Source organism: Vidua chalybeata, chromosome 5, assembly GCF_026979565.1.
Source record: "Vidua chalybeata isolate OUT-0048 chromosome 5, bVidCha1 merged haplotype, whole genome shotgun sequence".
NCBI classification, from domain to species: domain Eukaryota; kingdom Metazoa; phylum Chordata; class Aves; order Passeriformes; family Viduidae; genus Vidua; species Vidua chalybeata.
Window position 1 is genome coordinate 12243388 of NC_071534.1, and position 27488 is coordinate 12270875.

At 37.8% G+C, this 27488-nt stretch overlaps 2 protein-coding genes across 3 annotated transcripts in view; both read right to left on the bottom strand.

The window, feature by feature from the left end:
• POC1B (POC1 centriolar protein B) overlaps nt 1-26172 on the bottom strand; it is a 44963-nt gene extending 18791 nt beyond the window's left edge. Inside the window, exons 1-10 of one of the 2 annotated variants that reach the window (XM_053942825.1) lie at nt 26050-26172; nt 25719-25803; nt 17740-17911; nt 16794-16973; nt 15424-15531; nt 14435-14550; nt 13945-14078; nt 13137-13205; nt 9989-10141; nt 1823-1909 (exon numbers count right to left, since the gene is read on the bottom strand). In XM_053942825.1, the coding sequence (XP_053798800.1) occupies nt 1823-1909; nt 9989-10141; nt 13137-13205; nt 13945-14078; nt 14435-14550; nt 15424-15531; nt 16794-16973; nt 17740-17911; nt 25719-25803; nt 26050-26163 (1218 nt within the window). In that variant the 5' untranslated portion in view covers nt 26164-26172. The remainder of the gene's footprint in view (nt 1-1822; nt 1910-9988; nt 10142-13136; nt 13206-13944; nt 14079-14434; nt 14551-15423; nt 15532-16793; nt 16974-17739; nt 17912-25718; nt 25804-26049) is intronic. The other variant, XM_053942826.1, reaches the window with a different exon arrangement.
• Nucleotides 20600-25384, bottom strand: GALNT4 (polypeptide N-acetylgalactosaminyltransferase 4). Its single transcript, XM_053942823.1, has one exon. The coding sequence runs from the start codon at nt 25227-25229 to the stop codon at nt 23478-23480; it is 1752 nt and encodes a 583-aa protein (XP_053798798.1). The 5' UTR covers nt 25230-25384; the 3' UTR covers nt 20600-23477.
• Nucleotides 26173-27488: the final 1316 nt, after the last annotated feature.

Consider the following 27488-nt stretch of genomic DNA (forward strand, 5'->3'; position numbering starts at 1 on the left):
GAGAAAGCTTCAGATAAAAAGGTCCAAGTCACTGAGATCCAGAACCCTCTAGAAACAAGACACAAAGATTCTAGGTAGCTGGCCTGATTAAGAAACAGGTGATAATTCCACAGATGACAGAAGCTGGTTATGTGACAGACAGACACTGGACAGGAAGATGATACAAAAGGATGAGCTTACATTAGAAAGCAGGGAGGACCAAATTAGTTTGGCAAAGTTGGAGAAAGTGTTATTGCACTATGGGAGAGGAAGGATATTACTGGCAAAGAAAACATGCAAATGATTCCTGATTTTGTGTGAACAGTGGCAGGGTTAAGGTTAACCTATGTTGATCAGGACAGTTGCCCTTAATGCTACAGTCCAAGTAATAAAGTTATTTCCATCTAGAAATGTTTCTAGATGGAAAAAGACACAGATGGGGAAGGCTGAAATGCAACAGTGGTGAGAACCAATGATAACTCGTAGATTGAGATGCTGGGAAAAAAAAATAGTGATTACTGACACAGTCAAAAAGCATAAATTCTGAAGCAACATTTTTATAGAAGATTGTAAAGCCAGACAGACAGCAGTCAAAAAAATGCTGTACTTCTTAGATCAATGTACTCCTCTGAGTTCTGGACATAAAGTTTTATAAGCTGCTTTCATAGCAAAAGAATTAATGGAGACTAAGTGATTTGTAGGTATGTAATAAAGAATTACAGTGCAACCATACATTTGAACTCTGTGATGAACAGATTAAGTAATAAACACAGACTACTTAAAAGTGATAGGTAGTCAATAAATTATATCTACCATAATCCACTGTGAGGCCTACTAAAACAGATGTCTACAAAGAACCATACTTCCATTATGAAGACACAACACAACTGATAAATCTTTAAATATATAACATTATCACCGCTCAAATATAAGTCATTATATGATTACTGTTTTGAAGTTAAGGTTTCTCATCAACCTGTGCATCATGATCTTCAAAAATGATCTTAAAGTATTCTATATAGTACCTTCACATACATAGCTTTCACAAAGCATTCATGACAAAATAGAATAGCAGAAATCACACCTGCTGCCTTTTCCTAGGTATTAACCCTTCAACCACACAAACATTTTATGGTAACTAAAATTGCTCAAGACACAGTTTTTGCCTTCACAGGAACAGATTCAGAGCTAAAAGAAAAATTCTCATTTTAATCTAATTCTAGGACAGCATGTCTTTTAGATTTCCTACCAGGAAAGCATATTTCTCCTCCCACAAAACTGCTGCCTAAAACATTGCCTTCCTCTCCTCCCACACGCCATACCAATGGCATATGTAAAGCCAACACTAGAAGACTCTAATCCTATCACTGTCTTAAAATGTATGACTTTTTTTTTTTTTTCCTTCTAGGGAACTATTAAATGCCTTAAAAGGAGAAATAATAAAACATCACTTAGAATTGCATTAGTGAGACAGTGATTCTTTAGGGTTACCATTATTTGCAGATAAAGACAGAGTTACAAAAAGTGTTTGAGAATAAGCCACAAATTTTAACACCAATATTTAGATGTACTTAGAATGTGCTTATAAACAGAATTTGTGCTTAGTGTAGTGATAAAACTGCAGGTATAAAATGAAAGCTTTGCTATTACACCATCTTCTGGTTAGATTTGGGTACTGTGACAGAAGGTTTAAGTTGAGAACTTAGGATATTGAGCTCTGAGCACTCAGCAATTGCTAAAAAATCTGTTTCATTCTTATGGACAGTAAAAGCACATTTATGGAACATGTTAGCTATACCTTACCCTTTTTCTATTTTTCTTCTTTTTTTTTAAAGCAACTTACAGGAGTACTGATATATGAAGATGTTCTAATATCGATGATAACTGGGTCAGGTGTTTGTGTATCAGGCACATCAAAGGTAGGGTTGACCTGTTGAAAATGAATTATATCATTATTTCAGCACCAAATAGGAAATAAGACTGAAATAAAATTGAGAACACACTTAGCAGCCCAGATCAATTGGTTCCCAATCCCTATTCAAGTTCTTAAGCCATCCATTACTAACAGACTGTTGATATGCCTACTTCTTCTGTACCAACTCTGATTGCCAAAATAAATTTGAAAGCACTTCTGTGGAAAACAGGTAGTAGGTAACACTGAAATCTGTGATACGGTAACAGATCAAAGACAAAAAATGTTGCTCCTGAAACCACAGGAAAAACTGCTTTATACTGGGACAATGTCAGAGGCTGATTGATCAGATAGAATGATAGATGACAGAAATGTCATCACAGTCAATTTTGTCAAAATGTCAATTTTGCTCTTAATATCACAGTTACTACTTGCTTATTTTTGCCTATAGAAGTTAATCTATAACTTTAGCAATATGTTGCTAATGTCCTTTCCTGAAAGTGAAGCATTAAGAAAGTACCAGAGAAAATGAAATTTGACAAAGCTACTGCTTTTATCTTATGGTTTCACCTAAGGATCAGAATAACCTCCCTATAAAAATCTGTGTGCATATTATCCCTACCATTATATTATCTAGGTGTATCACAGCCTAAGATGTGTGCCTTCTCAGTGTGATGCATGGAAGTACTATTCTTATTATTTTATAAACTGGCAAAATTTACAGAGAGACTAGATGACTTTCAAATCACCAGGAAGGCTGATGCAGTATCATCAGTAATCCAGAGGCAGTATTAATTCCAACCACCTTACTGAAAGCAGAAAAAAAGTCCCAGAACCCCCAAAACTCACACTTGCCTAGTGACAGGGTTAAGTTTGGTCACTGAAAGTTTCTTAGCTACAAGACTATTTTATTTGACTTCTCAAGAGGAAGATCCTACTATTTCACCTGAAGACTGTCAAAACTCTGGCTCAGCCAAAGCTGCTCACTCAGTAACTGCTTCAGTGCTATTTCCACAAGGAAAAAATCCCTGATGCTAGGGTCCATACATTGGTATAAAGACCTTTAGGTCAGAGACATGTTTGTTAAGTAGCTAGAATACAATCTTATATCTGGAATTAACAGCCAGGGAAGGAGGGCAGCAACACCTTGTACTGCCTGAAGACATTTCATTCAGTTTATTTAGATTTCCATAACTTACATGCAGAAATCTAGATAAAAATTAATAGAAACAAGATCTCCCTCAGTAAATACAAGTGAAGAAGATTGACACAGTTTACTAGCAAGCTAGAAGGTAAAGAAACATTTAAAAACAGATATTACCTGATTATTCAAAGTAAAAGTGATTCTTACACTTTGCAGCACTTACAAATCAAAGATGACAAACCTTCCTTAAGGTGAGATCTTAAAGCTTGTTCACATCTCTGAGTAGCAGTGCTTAGTTCTTTCTTTTATTCAGTTTCAATAAGCCATTTATTCTTCATCTATGAAGATGAACATCTATTTTTTTTTCTGTCTTCTGATTACAAGTGCATCAGTCAAGAATGGGCAGGGACTCAGGGACAATCAAGAAAACCCATTCAACTACATGGTCATCAAAGCTGAACACTTAAAATTCTCCCTCATTTGTAGATATTAGGATCAAGTCTTGCTTTCTTCTGATTTTGTTAAATAGACTTGGAGGAAAGAAAGGGAGAAAGGAGAACTAAAGCCAGGTAACATGGTCTATAAAACCCTTCTATTTAGCTGAAAATTCCACCATTTTAACTGGACTTCTCCTTTAGCATCTTCTCTGCAGAAACATGATTAATGAAAACCTCCTTTGAACACAGTATTGCTTACCACTTTTTGACTGCTAAGGCGAGCAGTAGAGGAACTGTAAATTATACTGTTTTGCCTCTATACATATTATGTCTATTGAGATTACACAAGCAACTGTCCACAGAGTTTACATTTGTTCAGTGCCCAGGATAATCAGGGTCAGTTGCTTCTGACATTGTCAGCCCTACACTAAATATAATTAATGCATTATCCAAGTGCCAATCATACTAGGGGCAGGTAAGACTGAAATAATTTTCTGACATGCATCATTTGGGCACTGAAGAGAGAACAACGCATCTGCTGGATTCTGCAGAAGAGGGACAGTAGATGCCTACTACCTTTCAGTACTCTAATGTGGAGTATTCTGCTGTAGTATTATAACTAATAGCTCTTGAAACATCTTTGAGATAGTATCTCTTTATTGCATACATTGGAGATATTGCAGAATGAGTTCAATTCTTGATACAGGTGGGTAAATAAATACATGGTATTATTAAGTTTTTAAAAATGCTCTTTTCATAGAAGTGTCACATCCTGGAGCTAGAATGAAAGTTCCTCTGAGCCTACTTCTGCTTATTGTTTTACCAGTGATAAGGGGAGGATAAGGACTACTGTAAACACTGACTGGGGGTGGAGGAACTGTCACAAGCCATACTAAAATAATTAAATATAAAGTTATTAAGCAACTAGTCAGAAATAGCATCTAAAAGGCGTTTAAAAATGCACAAAAATATAAAGGCTGTATTTGAGGCCTTCATACAAATATTAGTATTTAATATTGCACTAAAAATGCATGAGGTAATGGAATTAAGCTAACTGTAAAAGTTTCAAATTACTTGACAGTTCCTGACAAGGTGATGTGGTTAGCTGTAAAATAATCTTACCAAGGGAAATCTTCAAGGTAAGTCTTTGAAAAGACTTAACTTTAAGAAAAAAGACAGAAAAACCACAGCAGTAAAATGCAAGGTAGGGAATACTGTCACAGGTTTTCAAAAACTCTTTCAAAGCCTTGCTTTAATTTCCTGGTAAACTGATACATAAATATTTTCAATATCATCTTCTAACATGATAATACAATTAGCACATCTTGATCCATAGTACAATCAAATATATTTGAAGGGAAGGTTTCTACAGAATCTTTCATGAATTAGAAAAATAAAGTTAATAAAATTAAAAGAGGAAGTTTTAAATGACTCACAAAGTATTTCTTAGGAAAGTGATTTAGCTACTTGTGAAACAGTCTCTCCAAACACAACAAGAGAAAATTAGCTTTAAATTTGATTAAACACTGTTCTTTATTCTAGACTGGGGCCCTCAAGCCAAGCAAGCCATATAATCTTTTTTCTACTGCCACCTAGTGTATATTTGAATTTCCTTCATCTGAGAAAATGTAACTGAAAATACACTGAAAATTTTAAGATTAAAATAAATCAATAAAAGCACTTTGTGCACAAGAGATAAACTCTATGCACCTTTATATGTCCACACCTCAAAGCTGTTTTGAAAGAAATTCATTTATTTTAAAGAAGTCTTTAGCACATGAAAGGTCAATTACATACAAACATGGCAAATTCAGAAATACAAATCTCACCAAGTAGAATGCAGCTTTTAGTATATGTCACTAAAATGGCATAAATGATTAAACTACTATTTTCAAATAACTCCAGAAGGTCCTTATGTCAAACAAAGACAACAACTGGGATTTATGTCAGCTAAATTTAGACATACAAATAATTTATTTACATTTCCAAGTTGTCTGAAAAATTGAAATTATTATAAGCATTAAAACTCTACTTACTCGAATATTCAAGAATCACATTGATGAGTGCAGTTGGAGAACAGTTATAAAGTTTTACAACTCAAGAACATGAAATTCAACACTGCATTAAAATTCAGGCTACTGGGCTCAGGAGAAGACACAACTAATGATTTTCTTGTAAAAGTTAATTATGCCTCAAAAATAGGTAGGTAGAGTGAAAATAAAATAGGGAAGATATCTGAAATATTACTGGTTCAATGTATAGCTTTGAAGAGTGAATAAGAAAAAGTAATCAAAAATGGCAAAATACACTCAAGCTTTATCTTTCTGTCACTATCCTGAAGGCAAAACACCAGATGATACCTGCAATTCTTAACACCCTTGTACCAGCTGCTTTATTCAAAACAGCATTTCCAACAGGTGACATGTGAAAACATTGCAACTGTGCCTCTGATCCCAGATGAATAAATTCTAAGCCAGCTCCATTTTTGTGTATACTATTCCCCCAGAATCAAGTTCTGGAATTACAGGGACTTTGCCACTCTGAGACAAGCAGGGATAGAGAAGCAATGGCTAACCAAAAGCAATAAAAGTGTGAAACATCAGGAATTTTAAAAAATAGAGGGAGAATTACTTTCCTCTTGAGTTCTGCCTGTCCATCACACCTTTAATTTTATCCTAAGGCAATCCCTCTTCAGTCCTGTTGTACAGGTGACTAAACTTAACCAGCTGAGCATAACTCAAGGCAATGTATTACAACACATCTCAAGCATTTAGATGATACTGTAGTGGCATGTAGCAAACCTTAAGCAGTCATTGATACTTTTAAAAATCCTGTCTCCAAACTGCCTCTCTGCCTGCCTGTAACTCCTGTATAAGTTACCAAGCCTCCTTGAATACTGTTACTCTTGTTTGACTAAGATCAATTATCTTACCCTGTTCACATAGAAATATGAAAAGAAAGGAAGAAAATAACAAGAAAGGAAGCAGTTCTGCATATTATCTGAAGTGTAGATGAGATAATAGGAAAAATTGTCATTACAACTGCTATGCTGTAGTGGAATAGATCACACAGAGAGATAGGAGAATCTCCAAACCTCTTCAAGACCCTCTAACCAAACACAGGTGAACTGATGTAGCACTTTTAGGAAGAATAGATGATCTCCAGAATCTCCCTCTGACATGCCTGTTATTCCATTCCTCCTTTCCCTTATATATTAGAAACATGATGAGCCATTGAAAGATGAGAGTAGGATTGTAGTGGAACAGCCTAATGCTAGAATTCTCTCTATTGCCTCTGGCTTAGAAAGACGTTGGCATGTGAAGAAAAAATGTTTTAACTGAAGAAGGACAAAAATTCTTTTTTTTCTTCTCCAGACTACAGCACAGTGGGCCTAGACATTATGCTTTTCATAGTTAGAAGAGGAAATAGTTAAGAAAATTGGACACTGAAAAATTTCAAGCACAGTGCTACCTAGGAATTAGTGCATGCTAACTAAAGCATGTTATTGCTGGTGGTAACCTGATACCAGTTTTTTCTGTATAAATTATGTTTTTGTCCAGTTGGTGAGATCTATTCTTCCTCATCGCAGCAAAAATCCCACAATTTTTGTTGAGACAGACAGGAGGAGAAATAAAAACAAGAAAAGACCAATGGAGTGAGAAAATTTGATAATTTCACCTTAAAACCATCTCACTTATTATTACATTAATTCTAAAAATTAGCTGCAAAAGCAATTCTAATCACTAATACTATAGTATTTAATTTACAATATAAAAATTTATTATATTACAATAATGAGTTTCACTGAAACTCATTTCAGGCAGAAAGGGACCTGGGGGTGCTGGTCAACAGCCGGCTGAATATGAGCCAGCAATGTGCCTTGGTGGCCAAGGGAGCCAATGGCATCCTGGCCTGCATTAGGGATTGTGTGGCCAGCAGGAGCAGGGACGTATTTTACATTCTTCCCCTGTACTCAGCACTGGTGAGACTGCATCTTGAGTGCTGTGTCCAGTTCTGGGCCACTCAGTTTAAGGACACTGAGATGCTTGAGAGCGTCCAGAGGAGGACAACAAGGCTGGTGAGGGGCTTGGAACACAAGCCCTATGAGGAACACTTAAAGGAACTGGGGTTGTTTAGCCTGGAGAAGAGGAGGCTTAGAGGTGACCTTATTGCTCTTTACAACTTCCTGAAGGGAGGTTGTAGACAGGTTGGTCTCTTTCACCAGGCAGTAACTGACAGAACAAGAGGACACAGTCTCAAACTATGTCAGGGAAGGTATAGGCTGGATATTAGGAAAAAATTCTTCACCAAAAGAATAATAAAGTACTGGAATTGTCTTCCCAGGGAGGCGGTAGAATCACCATCTCTGGATGTGTTTAAAAAAAGACTGGACATGGCACTTGGTGCTATGGTCTAGTTGAGGTGTTAGGGCATAGGTTGGACTTGATGATCTTAGAGGTCTCTTCCAACCTCATTATTCTGTGATTCTGTGAAACTGCCAGACACTGTTTTGTCTCAAAGAATATAACATACTTGATGTTTACTTAGAGAAAGATATTCTAGTGACAATATGATGTTAATAGAAAACTAAATACAGCAACTCTTGTTAAAATCCTGAAATCAGACCAGAAAATATAACAAAGAGTCCAAAACTTTGACAAAGCCATAGAGCTCTTTCACTATTACAGAGCAGACCAGGAGCCTATCAGCTGCTGCAAGTGCTGTAGCCATTAATAAATGCAAACATAAGGCTAAGTTAAATCTGTCAAAGCTAACTAATAAATAATTTCTTGACATTCAACTACTGAATTTCCTTCATGAGCCTTTTTAGTATTGATAATGAGGCTTCCTAGCCTTAGTTTAACTTTAGCCTGAACTCATTGATGCTTTTCCAGAACTTCTCAATTACCCAGGACCAGGAACAAGAAAAAAAATTGAGAAATTGGTTTAGCATATATTCACACCTTTGCCAGGCATGTAAACAGCAGAGAGGTCTGGAAATGTTGACCTGAAAAGAAGACAATAGACCCCTAAAGCTATAAGCCACTGTGTTTCTTTAGTACATGTTATAACTGGGTGCAATTTGAATGGTCTTGAAGGAAAATGTTGCTTCAGCAAGACTGGCTTCAATCTGCTGGCAAATGCTGTGATTGAGTTTGTTCTGGCACTGACCAACTATACTGAAGGCTGGTACCAGTAAACTCGACTTCATTCATTTACCTTACAACAAATATCAAAGTCCAGCACGGAAGTTTATGAAGCTTGTTTGTTTATGAAGCTTTTGGTCAGAACAGGATGCAGTCATCCTGTTCTGACCAAAATGCTAAGCATTAGAAAGCTTCACATCTGACTTGACAATAGAACCAGGCACAGAAGAAATCTTTGTCATGCATTTTGTCAGAGTTCTCTTCCCCCAGCAAATGTTCTCAATCTTTATACTACTCATTTGCATGTATTAATATTGAAAAAACACCCACACACCCCAAAAAAAGATCAATATCCCCAAATGTCAATGTTTTAAAACTCTGAGGATGAAATAAATGCCATGCAGCAGTATCTACATTTTCGATGTAGGCAACCAGGCAATAGTGAACTTCTATAGTACTCTGGTAACATACTACAGTAATCAAATTTCTGATTGCTGTTCTAGATTTATCTCAGGTAAGTTCTTCAACACTAGAGGAACCTGGAGACTATCAAAAAAAGAGAAGAAAATATAGGTAATTGCCATGCAGAAGCCAGCCAGCTCTATCAGGGCAACAAGGCTGGTGAGGGGCTTGGAACACAAGCCCTATGAGCACTGTCACAAATAAAGCGTAAACAATGGCCTCATTGAAGGCATAGCACTGGTTACCTATTGACCATAACTTTCAACTATTTGACAAACACAAAATTTTTCCTATTACTGACACAGAACATTTGACATTGCACTTTTATTCCCTAATTTCCAACACTTTCAATGGATGCCAGTAGATAGTTTGACAGTAAAGTAGTTCAAGAATGAAATATCAGGAAATCAGACTACATAGTGCTGTAAAACACACTTGCTAGCCTAAAAAGTCTTTTAGATAGATATCAAGACCTTCTCACAATACCTAAAGGTCTTGGAAAGAGGGACAGCTTGTGACAAGAAAGTATTTGACTTTCAGTAATACCAGCACTTTGTCCTCCTTATAATGATGTATTTTGATAAGTATTGTAAAGCTCATTGGAAGTTCAGATACCTACTGCAACACCTGCAGAGTTATTTCAGAAACCAGATTATCATGTATGTTTTGCTTGAATGAGATGTAGAGTATAGACACAGAAGCAGCATGAAAGTAATTTCAGCATAAACCTGCCAGCATCAGCTTGCCTAGTAACCCTCATGAGGATTCATAAATTATGGTTGCTTCAAAAGTAGTATACATAACAATAAAAAGCTCCTGGTATATATAAAATATATTTAACTATAAATGTCAGACAGTGTTCACAGAAGCTTCTTGTTTCCTATATTAGACAATTTATTGCACTCACCTCCACTGACTTACGTTTTTCATCATGGAAATGAGATGATCTTGTGTAAACATCAAGAAGATGAGGAGAATCATCAATACGTGTTCTTCTAAAATTGTGTTTGAGAACTTCTTCATAATTCAAAGTACTAAAGTTGGTTTTCCACAGTAATACCTATAAGAAATCTCCATATCAGTAACTACTTGAAGGCTATTCAGTGCTCAAAACCTAGCTATTCAGTAAAATCTGCTATTACTAGTAGATAACTGCATCATAACTGCCGTGGTGTCTTAGTCCAATCTCTACTGCAAAACAGGCACTTTCCCAGAGTATCTTTACTTCAAATCTAAAAGATGTGGTTCAATCTCTTAAAAAAGTAACCTCTAAAACATGTCTATAATCACAAAACAAAGCAAACTCCTGTCCCACTGAACTGTCCCAAGTTACTTTTCTGTCAGATTAAGGGATCATATACTGTTAAATTTCTGCCCCCTATAAAGGCTTGCAGGTCTAACAAGAAAGTTTGAAGGAGTAAGAGAAATGAGACAGTTCCACAGAACTCTAAAACACCTGGTTCCAGTGTTTTAGCAACAGGAATCTCTTTTCTGAACTTTTTGTCTAATTGTGTTCTAGGTAGAAACCATATATAAGTCACAAAATGACCAAATGCAGGTCGTAAGATACAGAGGTAGTCCAGAGGTATTCTATCCAGTCTTATGAATATTCCACATAGGCTACTACTTTCCAAACAAATAGGTATAACTTTGCTCTTTCACATAAAAGGTCTTATGTTTTCCACGACGACAGGTTAATGAAATAAATTGCAATGTGCACATACAGCCAGAAATGTGAGGAACATGACAGAACACTACACTTTGAGATCTTTTTTGTTTGAGGAAAGAAGCAAACCGAAAGAAAAAAAAAAGTATCCAGTGTTTGTTTCAAATATTTAACCTGCTTCTGAACAATGCTGTCAGCTGGTTCTGCACCAGCCAGAAACTTGATACAAAAAGCAGAGATACTGGTTTTCCTTCTTTGATGGAAAGGTATGGAAGGATCTGTTGACTGAAAACTTCTTGAAATAATATATGTATGAAGGAAGCAGTCTTCCATAAACTTAAGAGTGTATCAGCTGCCTCCAGCACACACTGTGAACAGACAATATATTTTGGGTACTGCATGAGGGGTAGAAGATGATACTTTTATGGCCAGCCTCTGCTCATAAGCATGACATTGCCAGCAGAACTTTTCCAACAAATACACCTTATAATTACAGTAAACCAATAATCACAGTGAGTTGAGACGAAGTCCCACAACCATCCTCCTGGCACACCTGGAAGAAGGCTGTGGATGGGTCAGCAAAACAGGATGTTTGAGAAGTACGTGTGTATACACCAAAAAAAAACGGACACTAAAGAATAAAGTTCTTATGTTTACTATAGATAAAGATATACACCTTGGTAGTTACCCAACAGTGGTTAACACATTTTAAAACTTAGAAAAGTGAAAGTTGCAACAAAGTACTCCTCTCCCACCAAAACTTTCACAAAACAAAGTGAAAAACTTTAATAAACACGGGAAGGCCCATTTTTAAAGTAATTTAAACAGTTATTAGATCTGCTATGACTACTTTTTAAATTTAACATTTAACTAAGGAAGTGTTTCCTGATGAAACTGGATCTTCCCCTTCATATATTCAGTACGAACCCATTATATGTAACTGCTGAGGAACATGAGACAGATTTTTACGTACTTTCTCCATGCTCTCATGCCCCAGAAGCTTTACAACAGAAAATCAGGGCAGGAAAAAGGTAATGACATCACTGCATTGAACACACATGTCATTCAGGGGGCCCCAAATTCCAAGGACTTTGAAGTAAGACAAGCATTCCCAGGGTGTGTTGGCATTCAATGGGTAGGCTGTGTTAGGCTTAATAATGTAAGTCCTTGCCTTCATCAGAGCTTCTCAGATCAATCTTCTGTCACGTGAATATATATGCACTTTTGTTCCTCTCAAGTTAAGTATAATATACCAACAGTAATAAACCCCAAAATAAACTACTTCTCGAAGGTAAGGTCAACAATTCAGAATCACGTAGGACTAAGCTGCAATTTGGGACTTAAAATCTTATTTAAAACTTCAGTATGGAAAATCAAAGATCATACTAGTGGGTCAAGAAATAAATATCTTTCCCCCATTCTTGGTTGGTTCCCCATTCTTGGTTAGTTTTTGCGGGTTTTTTTCCCTGCTTGTAACATTAATATTGGATGTTTGATAACATTTTTACTTTTCCAGTAACTTCAAGTCTTGGCAGTACTTCTTACTTAACACTTTGTGATAGAAAGCAATTTTTTTTTATTTCCCAAGACCATCCCTGCTACTAGCTGAAATTTATTTCAAACTCCACAAAACAGAATATAGCCATGAAATATGGTAAACTCAAAAGATCTTAATTTCAACAGCATAGCTTTTTATATCTACGTTGAGCTTTTAGATTTTTGTAACTGGAAAAAATGAAAAAGACAACTAAGGAACATTTCAGATTGAAAATTTAAATCTTGTGATACAAAATTTCTTTCTTTTTGCAAACTTTATAGTCCTGATAGAGAGGATTCCAAGCTTGATAGTATTTGTTCTTAATTATGAAATTTATTACAGCAGATAGAGATTAATTATAAGATTTACTGTTTAAATTTTATTAAAATTACTCTTCTTCCCTTTATAAAATCCAGTACTTTACTGTTTCACCGAAGTAAATTAGTAAAGGTAACACAAGAGGGTTTTTTTCCCCAATTCTAGCCAAAGTTTTCCCAGTAATATAACTTAATACCTACAATTACAGAGTAAGGACTTTATAAGCAGTGAAAACCTAACAAAGCAGGTAGAACTTAATATCAATTGCAACACAACTACTTCATTGACACTGAATTGCAACACTTGAAATATTCTTAATTAAAAAATCATTCCATTATTTTGATATGTAAAATAGAAGTGGCTAGTCTTCTCCTCATCATAACATCCAATGGAAAGTCTACAGAACACACAAGTAGACAGAATGCATGTGAGCATGTGAGTAATTAGCAAGTTATTATGACATACTATACTATATACTCCCATCCACTGTAACAAACATTAAGACATTTCATTTAAGGAGACAATACTACAAACCTGAGCATCCACTCCACCTGAGGCAAAATTTTCACCGCCTTTTGAAAAAGCTACACAAAGTACAGGTCCCTGAGGAAAAAAAAAAATAGCATACAGTAAAATTAGGCTATTCCTGTAATCATGATATTTGAGTGCAGAGAAAAACACCGATGCCATTACCTAATGTAATAGATTTTTCAATTTTAATGCAATAAGGAACAATTTCACTGTAATGAAATTTCTGCAAAACTTGATTGAAAAGTTAATATTGAACATTTTAGTAAGATGCTACATTACAACTACAACAATCTATACTAGGAAAATAGTGGCATTATCCTTAGATTTTATACTTCAGCTTTGCAATTAAAAATTACAAAATATACATTACATTACTCAAGGCAATACATTTGAATGATTTCTTATCAAAAATAAGGTTTGTTTGGCATTAACAGGAAAAGGAGGAAATGCCTGCCATTCTTCACAGAAGTTTTCTGTAAGCTTCCTCCTCCTTAGAAAACACTGGTTTTCAATAGACAATAGGACTGAAGTGCCAAATAACACGATTTTGAAAATCAAGTGAATTATTAATGAATTTAGAACATAAGCTTTTACTAAACATCAAGCATATAATATTGACAGGTAAAAAGCATGGTTACAGGTAAAAACAGATGCATTTCCTTAACCACTTGTGACAACACCTTGTTGTCCACTAAATTTCATCTGCAAGTTGCAAGATAAAAAAACACAATGGCATAAATGTTACTTTCCCTTTGTAAAGATACTGAACAACCTATTAAGATCTCCATTTAAAGAGGATTATTGTGTATACCTTGTGTCCATGAAGAGTGTAAATAAGTCTTTCTCCTAAGAGGTCCAGAATCTTAAGGGTACCATCAGAAGAAGCAGTGATGAGGTAGTTACCAGAAGGATGGAATGATATACAATTAACCCCTGCTCTGTGAACTGATTTACAGAAGACAATATTCAAAAGCTGTAGATATCGACTAAGAGGATATGTACACTTTATTTCTTTGTGCTTTTCTACTTCCCAAAGAACTACTTCATTTAAAGGAAAAACAACAAAAGTGCTGAGGTACAGAAGACTTGTCAGAGTATTTGCTCAGTTCAGTTCTAAAAATTAAGAGAATCAAAGATATAAAAAGGATTCAGACTGGATTCTTGGGGTTACTAGACTACAAAAAATACTTAAAACATGTCAATATGACTTGTTTGTCAACTTTTGCCAGTAATACTCTTAATAAATCACATTTAATTGCAAAGAGTCCCATTGTAAAGAAAATAAACTACGTTGTTTTTACCTTTGAAAAGCTGCAGTAGCTTGTTTGTTCGAATATCCCATAGTTTCACTGTGCTATTGGAACCTGCAGAAGCTATACATGTTCCACTTGGGTTGAAAGCCACAAAAGTTGGAAATCTAAATATAATTTATGAAAACAGATTTATAATGTGTTTCCACAGAAATATTTAGGTGTGCATATATATATAAAGCCCACAATTTTAACAGTGAGTTGCCACAAACTTGTGTGGAATCTACAAGTATGGAAACTCAAATAAGGCATTTCAAGTAACTGAAATAAGCATAAGAAAACAAGATGTACACGATAAATCATAATCTCACTTTTGTTGAAAATATGGTATAATTGATCCAAGTCAAACCTTCAGAGTTTGTTCTAGAGTACAAAGTTCCTGGAAGATAGTGCTGCAAAGAGTTTGTAAGCAACAAATAAAATAATTTTGTCTAAGAACTGAGTATCTAGCTGTAACAACACTTTGGATTTAAAAAAGGATGAAGGCAGCCATGAAATCAGCAAAGCACATATACAAGATAAATATTCCACTGTCTTGTTAACTAAAACTCTGGATCCAAGATATTTAAGGAAACTGCATATAAGTAAAAGCAAGTATTTTTTAAACTTAAATAATGCAAATCACTGAAGGTAACAAAATATTGTTTTCATCCACACATGGAAAAGTCTTAAACCTTTCTTCCTGTTGACGCATCCAATATCAAACAGCATTATCAAAATTGAGGGAAAACATGGAAACATTCCACAATCCAAGAATAATCTTACTTCTGTTTGGATTATCTCCTGATTGCTGAAAAACAGCTGTATAAGTGCAGCCAGTTAACCCCTTTGGAAAAACATTATATTATTTTACTTGATATGGGTTGTAGAATTCTGATCTGTTTTCAGATTTACCATATATAGATGTTAATACCACAGAACATTAAATTAATGCCACTAAAATTACACTATTACATTTCTCTTTTTCTAGTAAAACTTACTCTTCATAATCTGAGAAGCTATTAACACAAATTTTATTTCTTGTATCCCAGATGTTAATAGATTTGTCCTCACCACAAGATGCTATTATTCTTCCATCAGGTGAAAATCTGGAACACATAAGTGTATACATTACTTAGGAACTGATTCTGCCTATATTAGCATCAGAGACATAAGTAGCAAAACAGCAGAACCAAGTAAGCCTGTTTGAAATAAGGATTTACAGGACATTTGAACTTCAAGTATTTCTCATGGACTAATAAAACTGAAAAGAAAAGCTTCTTCCATATTCCACTCTGGCCCATTTCACAATCAACTACAATTAAAAACAGAGCCATAAGCAAGAGGAAGAGAGGGTGTTGGGGGGAAGGTATCAGCAACCTAAGGATGTCACTTCAGATGACAAAGAGATTATAGAAAACTATAGGTAATAAGACAAAGAGGACATAGTAGAATCTTGTTCAATGTTAACCTATATTTATGTTGTCTGAGTTCTTTCTAAACTTACAAATAGTGGGAAAGCATTCACAATTATTCCTAGACTAGCAGGCCAAGTTTTTAAAGAGGAAAATTGACTTGTTTGTAACTTCCTCGATCATTATTATTTCACTTATTGAGCAACTGCACAATAACATTGAAAAACTGTTCAAGAATTTTCACATGTGATTTCCTAGACCTTTCCTTTTTCAACAATCAGATACTTTGAAACTTTGTAGGGGTCTGCACTTCACCAGTGTAAAACTCCTTTCTCAAGAGGCTTATATCAGGCCTCTCTTAGCTGCAGATTTTCCATTAACATGGAGGAAAGGAATTTTTTTTTTAAAAAAAATCAGCAAACAATCTGTTCTTGTCTTTGAAGAGCTGTCCTGTCTTTATAGAGTATGAACCCCAACTTGCAGTTCAAAGGCCATTTCTTTTACCTTTTCCAATTAGGTAATTCATCTGGATTCATAACCATTCCTTAATGCCACTACTATTCCAAGAATAGTTGAGAAAAAGCCCTACAATGCATGATAAATCTAGATATAACTGGTGGGAAATAAGTTAGCACAACAAAAAACAAAACAAAACTGGGGAAAGACAGGATGCTGACTGAAAATAAACACAGAAGACCCCATTTGTCCTTTAATGTAGTGGAACGAAGACAGCAACTGATTTAGTACGTGCACATATTAAAATAAAGCAAACTTTCATACTTCAGCTAGGTCTATACAAAAGGTGTATGCGTAAGATTCATTTCTTAAAATTTAATTATTGGTGAGAGATCATTACTTGTCATTCACAGACTTTCCTTCTCTTATTTCTACTCTGGGATATAAAATCCCTTTTGTTAGGAATTCTACTTTACCAAGAGAATAAAAACAACACTTACTTGGCACAGCGAACCCAACCAGTGTGTTGGAATAGGGTAAACAAAAGGCGCTGATAGCAAACACTCCATATTTTTATTAATTTATCATTGGATGCTGAAACTACAGAGCAGCCATCATGGGAGAAGCTCACACTCCGAACAGATGCTGTATGACCTTTCAATACTGATGATTCTCCATGACTAAGGGGGGAGTAAAGAAAATGAAACAAAACCCTGAATACCAAGTCACAGATCACAATTATATTAAAGAGCTTAAATCCCCATAAAATTCGATTTTGGCATATTTAGAATCTTACCCAAATGAAAAAGCAGTATAGAGAGGCCAAATCTTAATGTCACCATTATTTTTTTACTTATTTAAATATTGTTAGAATAACATTCCTTAAGTTGCATTTAGCATGACCAATTTTACAGAACAGTGCAATTAAGTAGTGGCATTGGTATTTAGTCTCATTGGCATTCGTATTTGAAAGAGAATTTTTTTTTTATATAGTAATCTATAAAACGCTTGGAAGTTCAAGTAACATCAGTCTAAGATCATACTGAATTACTCAATTACTACTACTCAAGAACAGTCTGATAAAGCAAGTCAATTAAAATATTTTTTTCCAAGAAACATTGTTTTCATCACTTGTCTCCCCAAAATGAAGTGCAGCCATGCAATCCTAATTAAAATATAATCTTTAAACCAGAGAAATATTACAAAGCACAGTTATACACACATGAAATTGTGACCTCTGAGTTGTTATATTTTTCTTTTGAAACAACAGAATATTCATAAAAGAATAAAGTAATACAGTAAAGAACAGAGTTGCTTGTGGTCCCAAATCTCTGTTTCTGTCAAAGCCCAGGCATGTGGAAAGGCAAAAGAAACTTGAGTAAATCCTCCAACATTCACACTGTACAATAATGAAACACATATCCAACATTGCTCAGTTATACTCACATGCAAGGAATCCATAGCCTGACAGTGTGATCATGAGAAGCTGAAGCCAGCACCTGCCCATCTGGTGAGAACTCTACGCTTGTCACCGCTTCCGCATGGCCTGAAAATCTGTAGGCACCGCACTGCGTATTCAGCTTCCACAATATAAGAAGCCTATCCGCAGAGCAGGTAACTGCAAGAAGTAAAAGACATGAGGAGTCTGCTCACTGCTCTTATCAAAGTCAAAGCTAACGACTATGGATTTGGATTCACCAGAGAACCTAACAGGTATTACGGGGGGGAGGAGTTATTAGGTTTTAATGGATACTTAGCCTAAGCAGAAGCCTGGTAGCAAGTAATGCCATCACCAGGCTTTCAGAAGGATGCCACAAGACTGGGAGAAGTAAAGGATAATTCTTAAGAGGTAGCTCTCTCACACACTAAGCCAACTGGCGTACAAGTACTTTGACGATACAGAGCAAAACGTTCAAACCCGAACATCATGCACATCAGTAATTATGAATCCAGATTTGGTTTTACCAAATCCTAAGAACAATAGGAAAATTCTTTAGTAATCTCCGAGATGGAACTTGTTTCAAGTATCAAGTGTTTAACTCCAAAAAAACATGCCAACTTAAACTGAAGACATGACTTCTAACATTTCAGATATCTACACTTGAGTGACAGTACTGATATATAATTCCAAATTCCTATTTAAGTACCAATTTTATAACCCTAATATTTGTCTAGTTCAAAAAAGAACAAAAAGTTGTCATTCTGAAAACACAGCATGTTTGAGGGTGGGTTTTCTGCAGTCACTTTACAGGTGAACTATACTATCTACAGTCAAAAGGGCAAACCTAAGTTTCACCAGAGCTTGATCATTTTCAGGAAACTGTGAGAAGCAAAGACAATAAGCAGTTGAATTAAACTGGTACATGTGATTTTCCTATATGCCTATCATCTTCATCTCTGCAAAATGTTAGTATACATTCATAAATAAAAACAAGGTAATCACACTCCCATCCCTCAGTTGTCAAATTCCTAACCCTAGTAGAAAAAAGAAGGGAGAAAAAGAACAGGGGCCTCCTGGAATTTGGAAGAGTACACAAAGATGGCTCTTCTCTTCCCAGTTTCTGTCAAGCACCAACATAGCAGAAAGAAATCGACTTTCCTTACTATCACATGTCAAGGCAAGACTCAAAAAAATATTAGCATATTAGAATATTAAACATTAACTATTAAATTCCCTCTATGAATTTTCTACAAAGATACTGTTTTTATTCCTAAAAGACTAGCTTCTGCTAAAAGATGTGAGACCAGACTATCCCTATGCCCATATCAACAGGCCTATATTTGACAAAGAAGTAAAGGATATTTTCCCCTCACTTCAACTTTTCAAAACCCTGTTTTACAGCAGGGTCTTTCTAATTGTACTTGAAAGAATTCCTTTTTGCCTTTGATTCTGAAAAGTGATCTACAGTGGAGTAAAACTAAAAGGAAAAAGTGAAATATAAGCTAAAATAGTATTTGAAGGCGTAGGGCTGGAAATGTGAAACAGACAAGACTGACAGCTTCTAAAACAAATCACTGATGAACTACAAAATACCTGTGGTAACTTATGAACTGCATGAAGGCTGTGCAGTATCAGCTTTCAGTTCTAAAAACTGAGGGAAATATTCTTAGAAAGATGTCAGCACCATTGACGTCAGCCTGATTTCTTGTAGCTTGCTGTCTCATAGATGGGCTGTCCCAAGGTAAATGAGACTAAGCAGTGACCTGAAGTTCTTCTTCCTGTGGGACATCCGTGACCATCTTCCTTATTTTCCCTCTGGACTCCCTTCCGCCTATGGAATACTTAAATATTGGATCAGAAACAAAAAAAAAAGCACAGAAGGTCCTATGCCTGTTGCTCCTCAGAGAATACATGACATAACCAGAACCATGTCTGGAGGTGAAAGACTATTTGTCCTTGCTATGATCAACTGAAAAGTATAACTAAAATGTAGAAAGCTGAAAAGTCACACTGAGCTGACTCCAATATACAACTTACTCCAGCTTATAACCTGAGTGTCTTTTCTTTTTTAAACATCAATGCTTCTGTACACGCCCACGTATAGCAGACACATCACTGGATAATTTGATTTTCTGCTGATGAGTCATTACGGGACTGAACACCAAAAAAGAAAGACCTGGCCTTATGCAAAGGCCAAGTTGAGAGATCGACAGCAAAGTGGTGTGTAAGCAGATACCTAAGCTTCACATATGCCATGAAAAAGATTTTATGGTATTTGCAATGAAACAAAGTTCAATTTATGAATTGTGACTATTGATGGTATACATTTTTATATATACACACACAAATATATGAACGCAAGTTGCTTTAATACAGAATCACCATTTCACTCTCATTTCCCACAATAACAAAGTGGTGACTAAGAAAGTTGTGCAAAGATCAAAAGAGACAAACTCAGACAAGCTTTAACAGCTGAAGAATCTCCAATTTAACATACTGAAGAATCTCCAATATAATTAATCACTCAGTGCAAGAATTATAGGGCAGATGGAATACAGTGCATAAGATGGGTGTGTGAATATTCAAACCCTACCACTGCCAACAAAGCCCCACACTTTACAGGAACCCTGCAGCTCTCAATAATACAGTACAACATCACAATGTAAACACATTTTGCAATGAATTGCAAGATTTCCTAATTGGAGAAAAATTATTATTAATTGAACCTCTGTCAAAAAAGCCAATCTGGAATTCTAAGCACAGTGGATAAAATACAAAGAACTTCTAATAACTCCCATAAATTCAAGTTATTGGCAGTTTTTGTTGTATTTTGTATACATGTACACAAGAAGAAAAGAACTGAGAAGAGTCAGCACGCTAGCCAACATTTAATTTTCTGGACTTTATTTTTTCAGAAGAAATCCCAAAGCCCTCCACATTTATTCAGTGTTAAGTTTACATTCAATTTCTTTTAAGTCACTTAAGAGTCAGTAGTTTAAAATATATACAAGCATTCACCAAATCTTCAAAGTCTAACAGAATAGAAAACTATTCAGATTTTCCAGAAATATGTACATACTGAAAAATAATTGGATAGGAGTATTGAAATGGTAAGGTGTTGTTTGTTTTTTCTTTCTCTCTCTTTCTCTAGTCCCTCTTCCTTCTATTCACGCTTTTGATTCCCACTGGGAAGGTTTGAAATTTTTTTTCTTTTTTTTTTTTAAGGCCAGGTGATTTAATTTTTTTTTTCTCCCCAGTTTGTTTCTAAATAACTGCAAAAATAGAAAGGGAAGTCATGGGGAGGAGGAAGGGTTCAGATACATAGAATAACTATTCAAACGCAGAGGCAGATTCACTTATAGTTATTGCTTAAATAGATAAGGAACACTTTGAATGTCAGGTTTAACTTGAAGGTATTTCTTTATACAAAAAGCAGTTTTTGCCAAGTGCTAAAAAAATAACTGTATAAAATTTGCATAGTCTGTATTCACATCATTTAACTACTTTCATCTGAAAAAACATGCATTGCACATACTCTCTATGATCTGCACATAAGAGAACCTAGGCCTTTTCCCTGTCATTTCCATTGAATGTAACAGCCTACAGAAAGCTTTCCACAAAAGCACATACTTTATATAATTTATTGCCCCAGTACCTAACGACTGGCTGCCTTTTAAAATTCGATAAATGGTTCATAACTTGCAGGTACACAAAAGAATTCCTGCTGCAAAGTGGAATGCAATTTTTCAGGAATGCTTCCATTGTGTAGTAAAAAGTTCCCTTTTTTTTTTTTAACAAACCAACAACAACAAAAAACCAACTTAGGAGAAAAAGGAAGATAAAAAAGAGAAAAAAATCAAATTGCAAGTAACTGCCTAAAAATAAATTAGTCTGAAAAGAATCCATGCCACACAGTGGCAAGCATTTTGAGCATGATTCAATGCTGCATCCCAAGCTCCAAATTTTCTTCTGTTCATCTTCTATGTTAACCTGCTTCCACCCAAACCTCTCAAAGCTTTCAAGTCACTAAGATTTAAGAATATGTTATAACTTACTCTTAACTTTATTTTTGGCAAAACTTCAACTACATCAGGTCTCACTTGTCCCTTTTCAACCCTTCTACCTACTAACACCTGTAGTAAATGTACATCCACTATATTCCTCAAGTATCCAGCTAACTAATGCTCACTAGCTTAAGTTTGTACCTACCAGCCCCAGGCAAAGACTTTCTACACTATGGCTACCTGAAGCACATTGATCACTTCAGTGAGAGTAATCAAAACAGCTGGAATGCCCAACACATTAAGAAAAATGTTCAACTTAAATCTTATGAAAGTAAAATACAGATACTATCGCAAAATTTTTTTCAAGTACACAATACATCTAGCACATCTATCATCCATAATCACAATCAAAACAGATTAGTGACATGATTTGAGAATCAGTACTCTTCAAAAGCATAACAGATAAAGAAAACATTCTAAATAAGTAATTCTTTGAACCATCAACAAATCTTAGTTTCCTCCAAGCTGTCCTTTGTCTTTTCAACTCCCCTTATGCCAGAAGCTTCAGCTTCCCAGCTTTACCCAAGGTCTCTAGTGGTATTGTTTTGACTAGAAACAGGCAGCTTATACTGTATTATTTCAAAACTCTTCCTAGTGCTAACCCATGCCAGCTGCTGTCAAAACACAAAAAGCAAAATAAAATAGCCCAAATGTTCCTCTATGTTACATTTCTCTACCTTGCTGACCGACCAAATTACAAAAAAAAAAAAAACCAAAAAAAACCACAAAAACCAAACAAACAGCAAAAAACCCCAACATGATCTAGATCACATAATCACATAACTTTTGTGTCCCTAAGATGTGGAGCTGAACATGGAAAAGCTTACAAAGCTTACACAGAGGCAATGTATACATTAAATATATAGCTACGAAATAGCAGTACCTAAGGCAATTTTGTGGTTCCTTTCCTTCTCCATTACCTTTAAACAAAATTCTTACTTGCAGCCATCCCTATTTCTTCTATTTGTGATATCACCAGCATGTCCTTGGTTCTACTGCTACCACACTCTCCTCTAAATGCATGCATCTCCTGACTAAGCCCCATGGGGCAAGATTTTTACAATAGGTACAAGACTGCAAAGCAGTGCCAAAGCCCTTCTAGTAAATAAACTTCTATTCTTCTGTATAATATAGTACCCTTAACAGCATGTACATTCCCAGAAAAATGCAGACCATTACAAGGCTTAGATTCAACTTTCCACATCAATGTCCATTCAATCACATGCTACTGTAGCATTACTTAGGGTGTTACACACATATTTTATAATGTATCTGCAACACAGTCAGCTAATACCACTGCAAGAACCTTAACTTTTACTTCTGTAAGTAAAATTTTTTTGTTTACGTGGAACATTATCTCGCAGGATTATTGCATAATTTTAAGATGAAAAAAATCCCTCTTCAGTCCACTCAAAAGCCTTTGTTTTATAATCAAGACTGAGGAAAGTAATAATGGATCAAAATTTTACAAAAATAAAAGGCATTAGATGTTCTAATCCATGTTTTAGAAACTGAACCCCACTATTTACTTTTGCTTTCCATACAGTTCATCATAGTAGCCAGTTTCTACACCACTACAGACAGATGTGAAAACACTTCAAGGTATTCAATCAAACATTGCTCACACGTGCAAAAAGCCTGGAGATCACACGCCATCCAATTCATACTACCAGCAGTGATTATTTCTCAAATTTCCAAATCTGATTTTTATCTCCAGCATTACAAGTTCTCATTTGCACATCAGCGTGTCCCTCCGTCGTACGATAAGCAGTAAGGCACTTCCCTGAATGAGGATGATAAATAGTCCCATCTTCTTTGAAGTGCCAGATAATAATTTCTGGGATAGGAGATCCATCTTTTGGGCAGCTCCTCATACCTATAAAGTCTTCACGCTCAGGGACTTCAGCACATAGCTCAGTTACAGAGTTAAATCTAATCTCCTGATTTGATGTATATTCAAAAAATTGGTTGCCTCCCTGACCATGACAGCCAAAGAGAGAAAGGTGAGACCCAGTAGGATTATGTTCCTGTAAGACATAGTCAAGGCACTCTGAAGGTATTCCTGTGCTGCGGATAGCACCGTGCCAGCCAGGACGATCTTCTGGTACATGCAACTCAGCAAATACATTTTTTAAATACCAGTGAAAACTCTTGCATTTCAAACGCTCCCTAAGAATCTTTCTTTCAGAAATGTCTCCATAGTTTTCTTTCCTTGCTGAAGGATTTCTGTTGTAAAAGTGATCTTTGAAGTCATCCATCCACACCTCAGCAGCACGTGCTGTGTTCTGAAGGAAATTTGGTCTAGCATAGGGCGCACGCTTTGGAAACACATGGCCCACGTGGGAGCACGGATGAATTTCCAACATGCCGCCACACTGCCAAACCCTAAAGGATAATTCTAAGTTCTCCCCTCCCCAAACATCCATTCCTGTATCATAGGTTCCCAGGTACTCAAAATACTTCTTGCTGACAGCAAACAAGCCACCAGCCATAGTTGGGGATCTGATTGGGTCGGTTTCTGACTTGCGCCTAAGACGTTCATGTTTAGGCACCGAGTGCCACTGGAACGTCAGCCGCCAGTCAAACCCCCCAATCATGGGCTCTGCTGTTTGCATGTAGTATTCAAATGTTTTCCAGTCAATGGTGTCAATGACAGGACAAACAATAACAGTCTCATTCTCAGCAATCCTCTCGAGCAGTGGTTCCAGCCAGCCAGAAACACATTCACAGTGACAATCTAGGAATGTGAGAACATCACCAGTAGCAAAGGTAGCACCAATCAAGCGTGCACGAACCAAACCTTCTCGTTTGTTGGTTCTTATCAAGCGAACTCTTTTCAGACTGCTTATATATTTTTCGAGTTCAGCCTTCAAATACACTTTATCACTCAGGTCATCCACCAGTATAATTTCTTTCAGAAGCACCGAAGGTGATGTTTCAAGAACACTATGTATCGTCCGCAGCAGTGTTGACCAGGCTTCATTGTAGAAAGCAATTATAACAGATGTTGTGGGCAGTCTTCTGTAGTTGTAAGATTTAGTTTTACAACCACTCAGTCGATTATCTTCAATGTGCCGGTGGAGAGAAATTTTATCACTTAAATAAATATTTATTGCATACTTCTCAATCAGCTCTTCTTCCTGTTTCTGTTCCTCAGGACTCAGCTGGGGGCGAGAAGGTTTACCCCATTCTCCTGGAGCATAAGGATCAGGTGGGGGTTTGTCATAAACTGGACGAGCCAAATCGACAGCTTTTTCTGCTCCGTCAGAAAAGTGCCTTTCCCATTTCCCTTTAGTGATGCTCCTGCCGGTGAGGGAGGCACCGAAGGAAGAAACCGACAGCTCGACCACAAAGTAAGCGACCATTAAGAAGCCGAGGAACATGCAGCTTTTGCGGATCCACGTCCATCTTCTCGCCAGACGAATCCTCATCTTAGATAGTTAAAAGCAGCTCCTTAGCAGAGAGGGGTCCGTGAACTCCTGCCGGCTCTCCCCGCGCCCCCGGGGAGGATGGAGCTGCAGGCACGCCCAGCCTCGGGCTCGGGACGCCGGCGGAGTTTGCAGCCAGCCCTCCGCGGTGGGCCCGGTAGATTCCAGGGGGACGGCGGGGGAGAAGGGCAGCAGCGGAGGCACGGAGCAGCCCCTGCCCCTCCGGCCTCGGCGCTCCCCTCGCTTACTTCCTCCTCCTCCTCCTCTCTCTCCGCGGGACAAACCCCTCCTCCAGCCTTGTGGTTTGCTCAAAAAGTTGTCGCTTAAGGAAGGGGAAGAGACTCCTTAGCCCGCCCGAAGGCGCGGGAGCCTGCCCCGCCTCCGCGCCCGGACCTGCGCCCGGAACCGCCCGGCGGCTCCGGGGAGGGAAAGAGGGAGGAGAGAGCGGGCCGCCCCGCCCGGAAAGCAAACGGCGCCCGGCCCCGCACTCACCCATCCCCGCCGAGTTCGCGTCGAAGGCGACGCCCGTCACCGCCGCCGTGTGGCCGCGGAAAGGCCGGATCAGGACGGGGTCCTCCTGGGGAGAGGGTGCGCACCGTCAGGCTGCGGGCGGGGGCGGCCGCGCTCGCCCTCCCCCGCCCCTTAGGGGCCGCTAACGCCCCGCGCGCGGCGGCAGCCGCCACTCCCGGCGTCCGGAGCGTTTCCACCAGCGGGGGCGGCGGCCGCGGCCGGGCAGCCCTCGGCGCCGGGAGATGCCCGCCGGCCGCGGCTCGCCTGCCCGCCGTCCTGGCTGCCGCGGCCGTCGCCGGGGCCGAGCCCTTACCAGCGGGGAGGCCATGGGCGGAGCGGGGGGGAGCGGCCCGTGAGAGCCCCGCGCTCCGGGCTCGGCCCGCCGAGCCCCGGATTCATCCGCCGCGCCAAGAGCGCGGATCCCCATCCGCCCATGCGCGGCCGCGCTGCGCGGGGCGGGGCCGCACCGCGGGCCCGGTGCGCGGATCGCTCAGAAAGCCGCAGCGCCCCCGCCTGCCCCGGCTCGGTGGGGCTGGAGCGGGGCGGCTTCTGCAGTCGGGACGGGAAAGTCAAGTCCTCCGAGTCTGCCTGGTGGTCGGGACACGGCGGCTCAGGGGTTGCGGGGGGCTGACCTCTCAGTGTGGGGCACGGTTTGGCGGAGCCGCAGCCATAGGTAGAATGCTCGGCTAGTGGAAGGTCTGGCCCATGTTACTTTGATTTTATGACTTACAAATTAATGCAGGGCAGCCGTGATTAAAACCTCAGACTGATTTTGTATTAAGCTGCCTTAGGTAGTTTGGCCTCTTGTCTTCTTCAGTTGTTTCTTATTTTGGTCGGACTTTCTAGATTTCTAAATTGACACTCCCATCTATATCATACAGAGTGCTCTTTTAACAGACCTTTAATGATCTAACAAACTGCACCTACCTTAAACAAAAATTAAGAAAACCTATTGCTGCAACGTTGGTGTTAGTAGTGCTGTGAATGTTTATGCAGCTTCATGGAAAGCTAGATGAGGGGACCAACCTGGCCGGAAAAGTACCACTCCCCTAGCTTTGCCAGTAAAAACAGGGTTGACAGCAATTAGCAACAAGAATGGCTGTGATGTCAAAGCTGTCATTCGATACATGAGTGTTCCTGAAGAAGTAATTCATACCGCAATTACCCTTCCTTTCTTTTTTAAATCCAGTCTGCCTTTTACTGGTTGTTCTGACATTAAATTTTTACATCTACAGAATCAGGTCAGTAATTAGGCCAACATATAAGAATTGTCACTTATAGGACAGTTCCAAATAAATTCATGTTTAACCATGAAATGCACAGTTAAAATAGTAACTCTGGAAGTGATGAAAAAAGTAGGATTATCACATCCTACTTTTATAGTATATAAGTATATAGGCAGTTTGATGAAAAGTATAGTATACTTATATACTGCCTAGTATATAAGGCAGTTTGATGAAAATCTACTAGCAGTCCTTACACTGAGATTATGTAGGCTGATAATTTCCCATTTTGACTTCACAATATGAACCCTTTTCAAAAATATAAGTGGTGGGACAAGACACATTGACTTTAACGTGGACCTAGCGAAAGCTACAGCTTTTTTGCATCATTTGGTTTCGGTTTGGCTTATTGGAGGAGTTTTGCTTTAGTGTTTTGTTTGTTTGGTTTTTTTTTTTCTTCTACATAGCTCATCCTCCCATCCTTTTCTTTTAGTCCCTGTGATTTAGATCACAAAGTAAAATGTAGCAT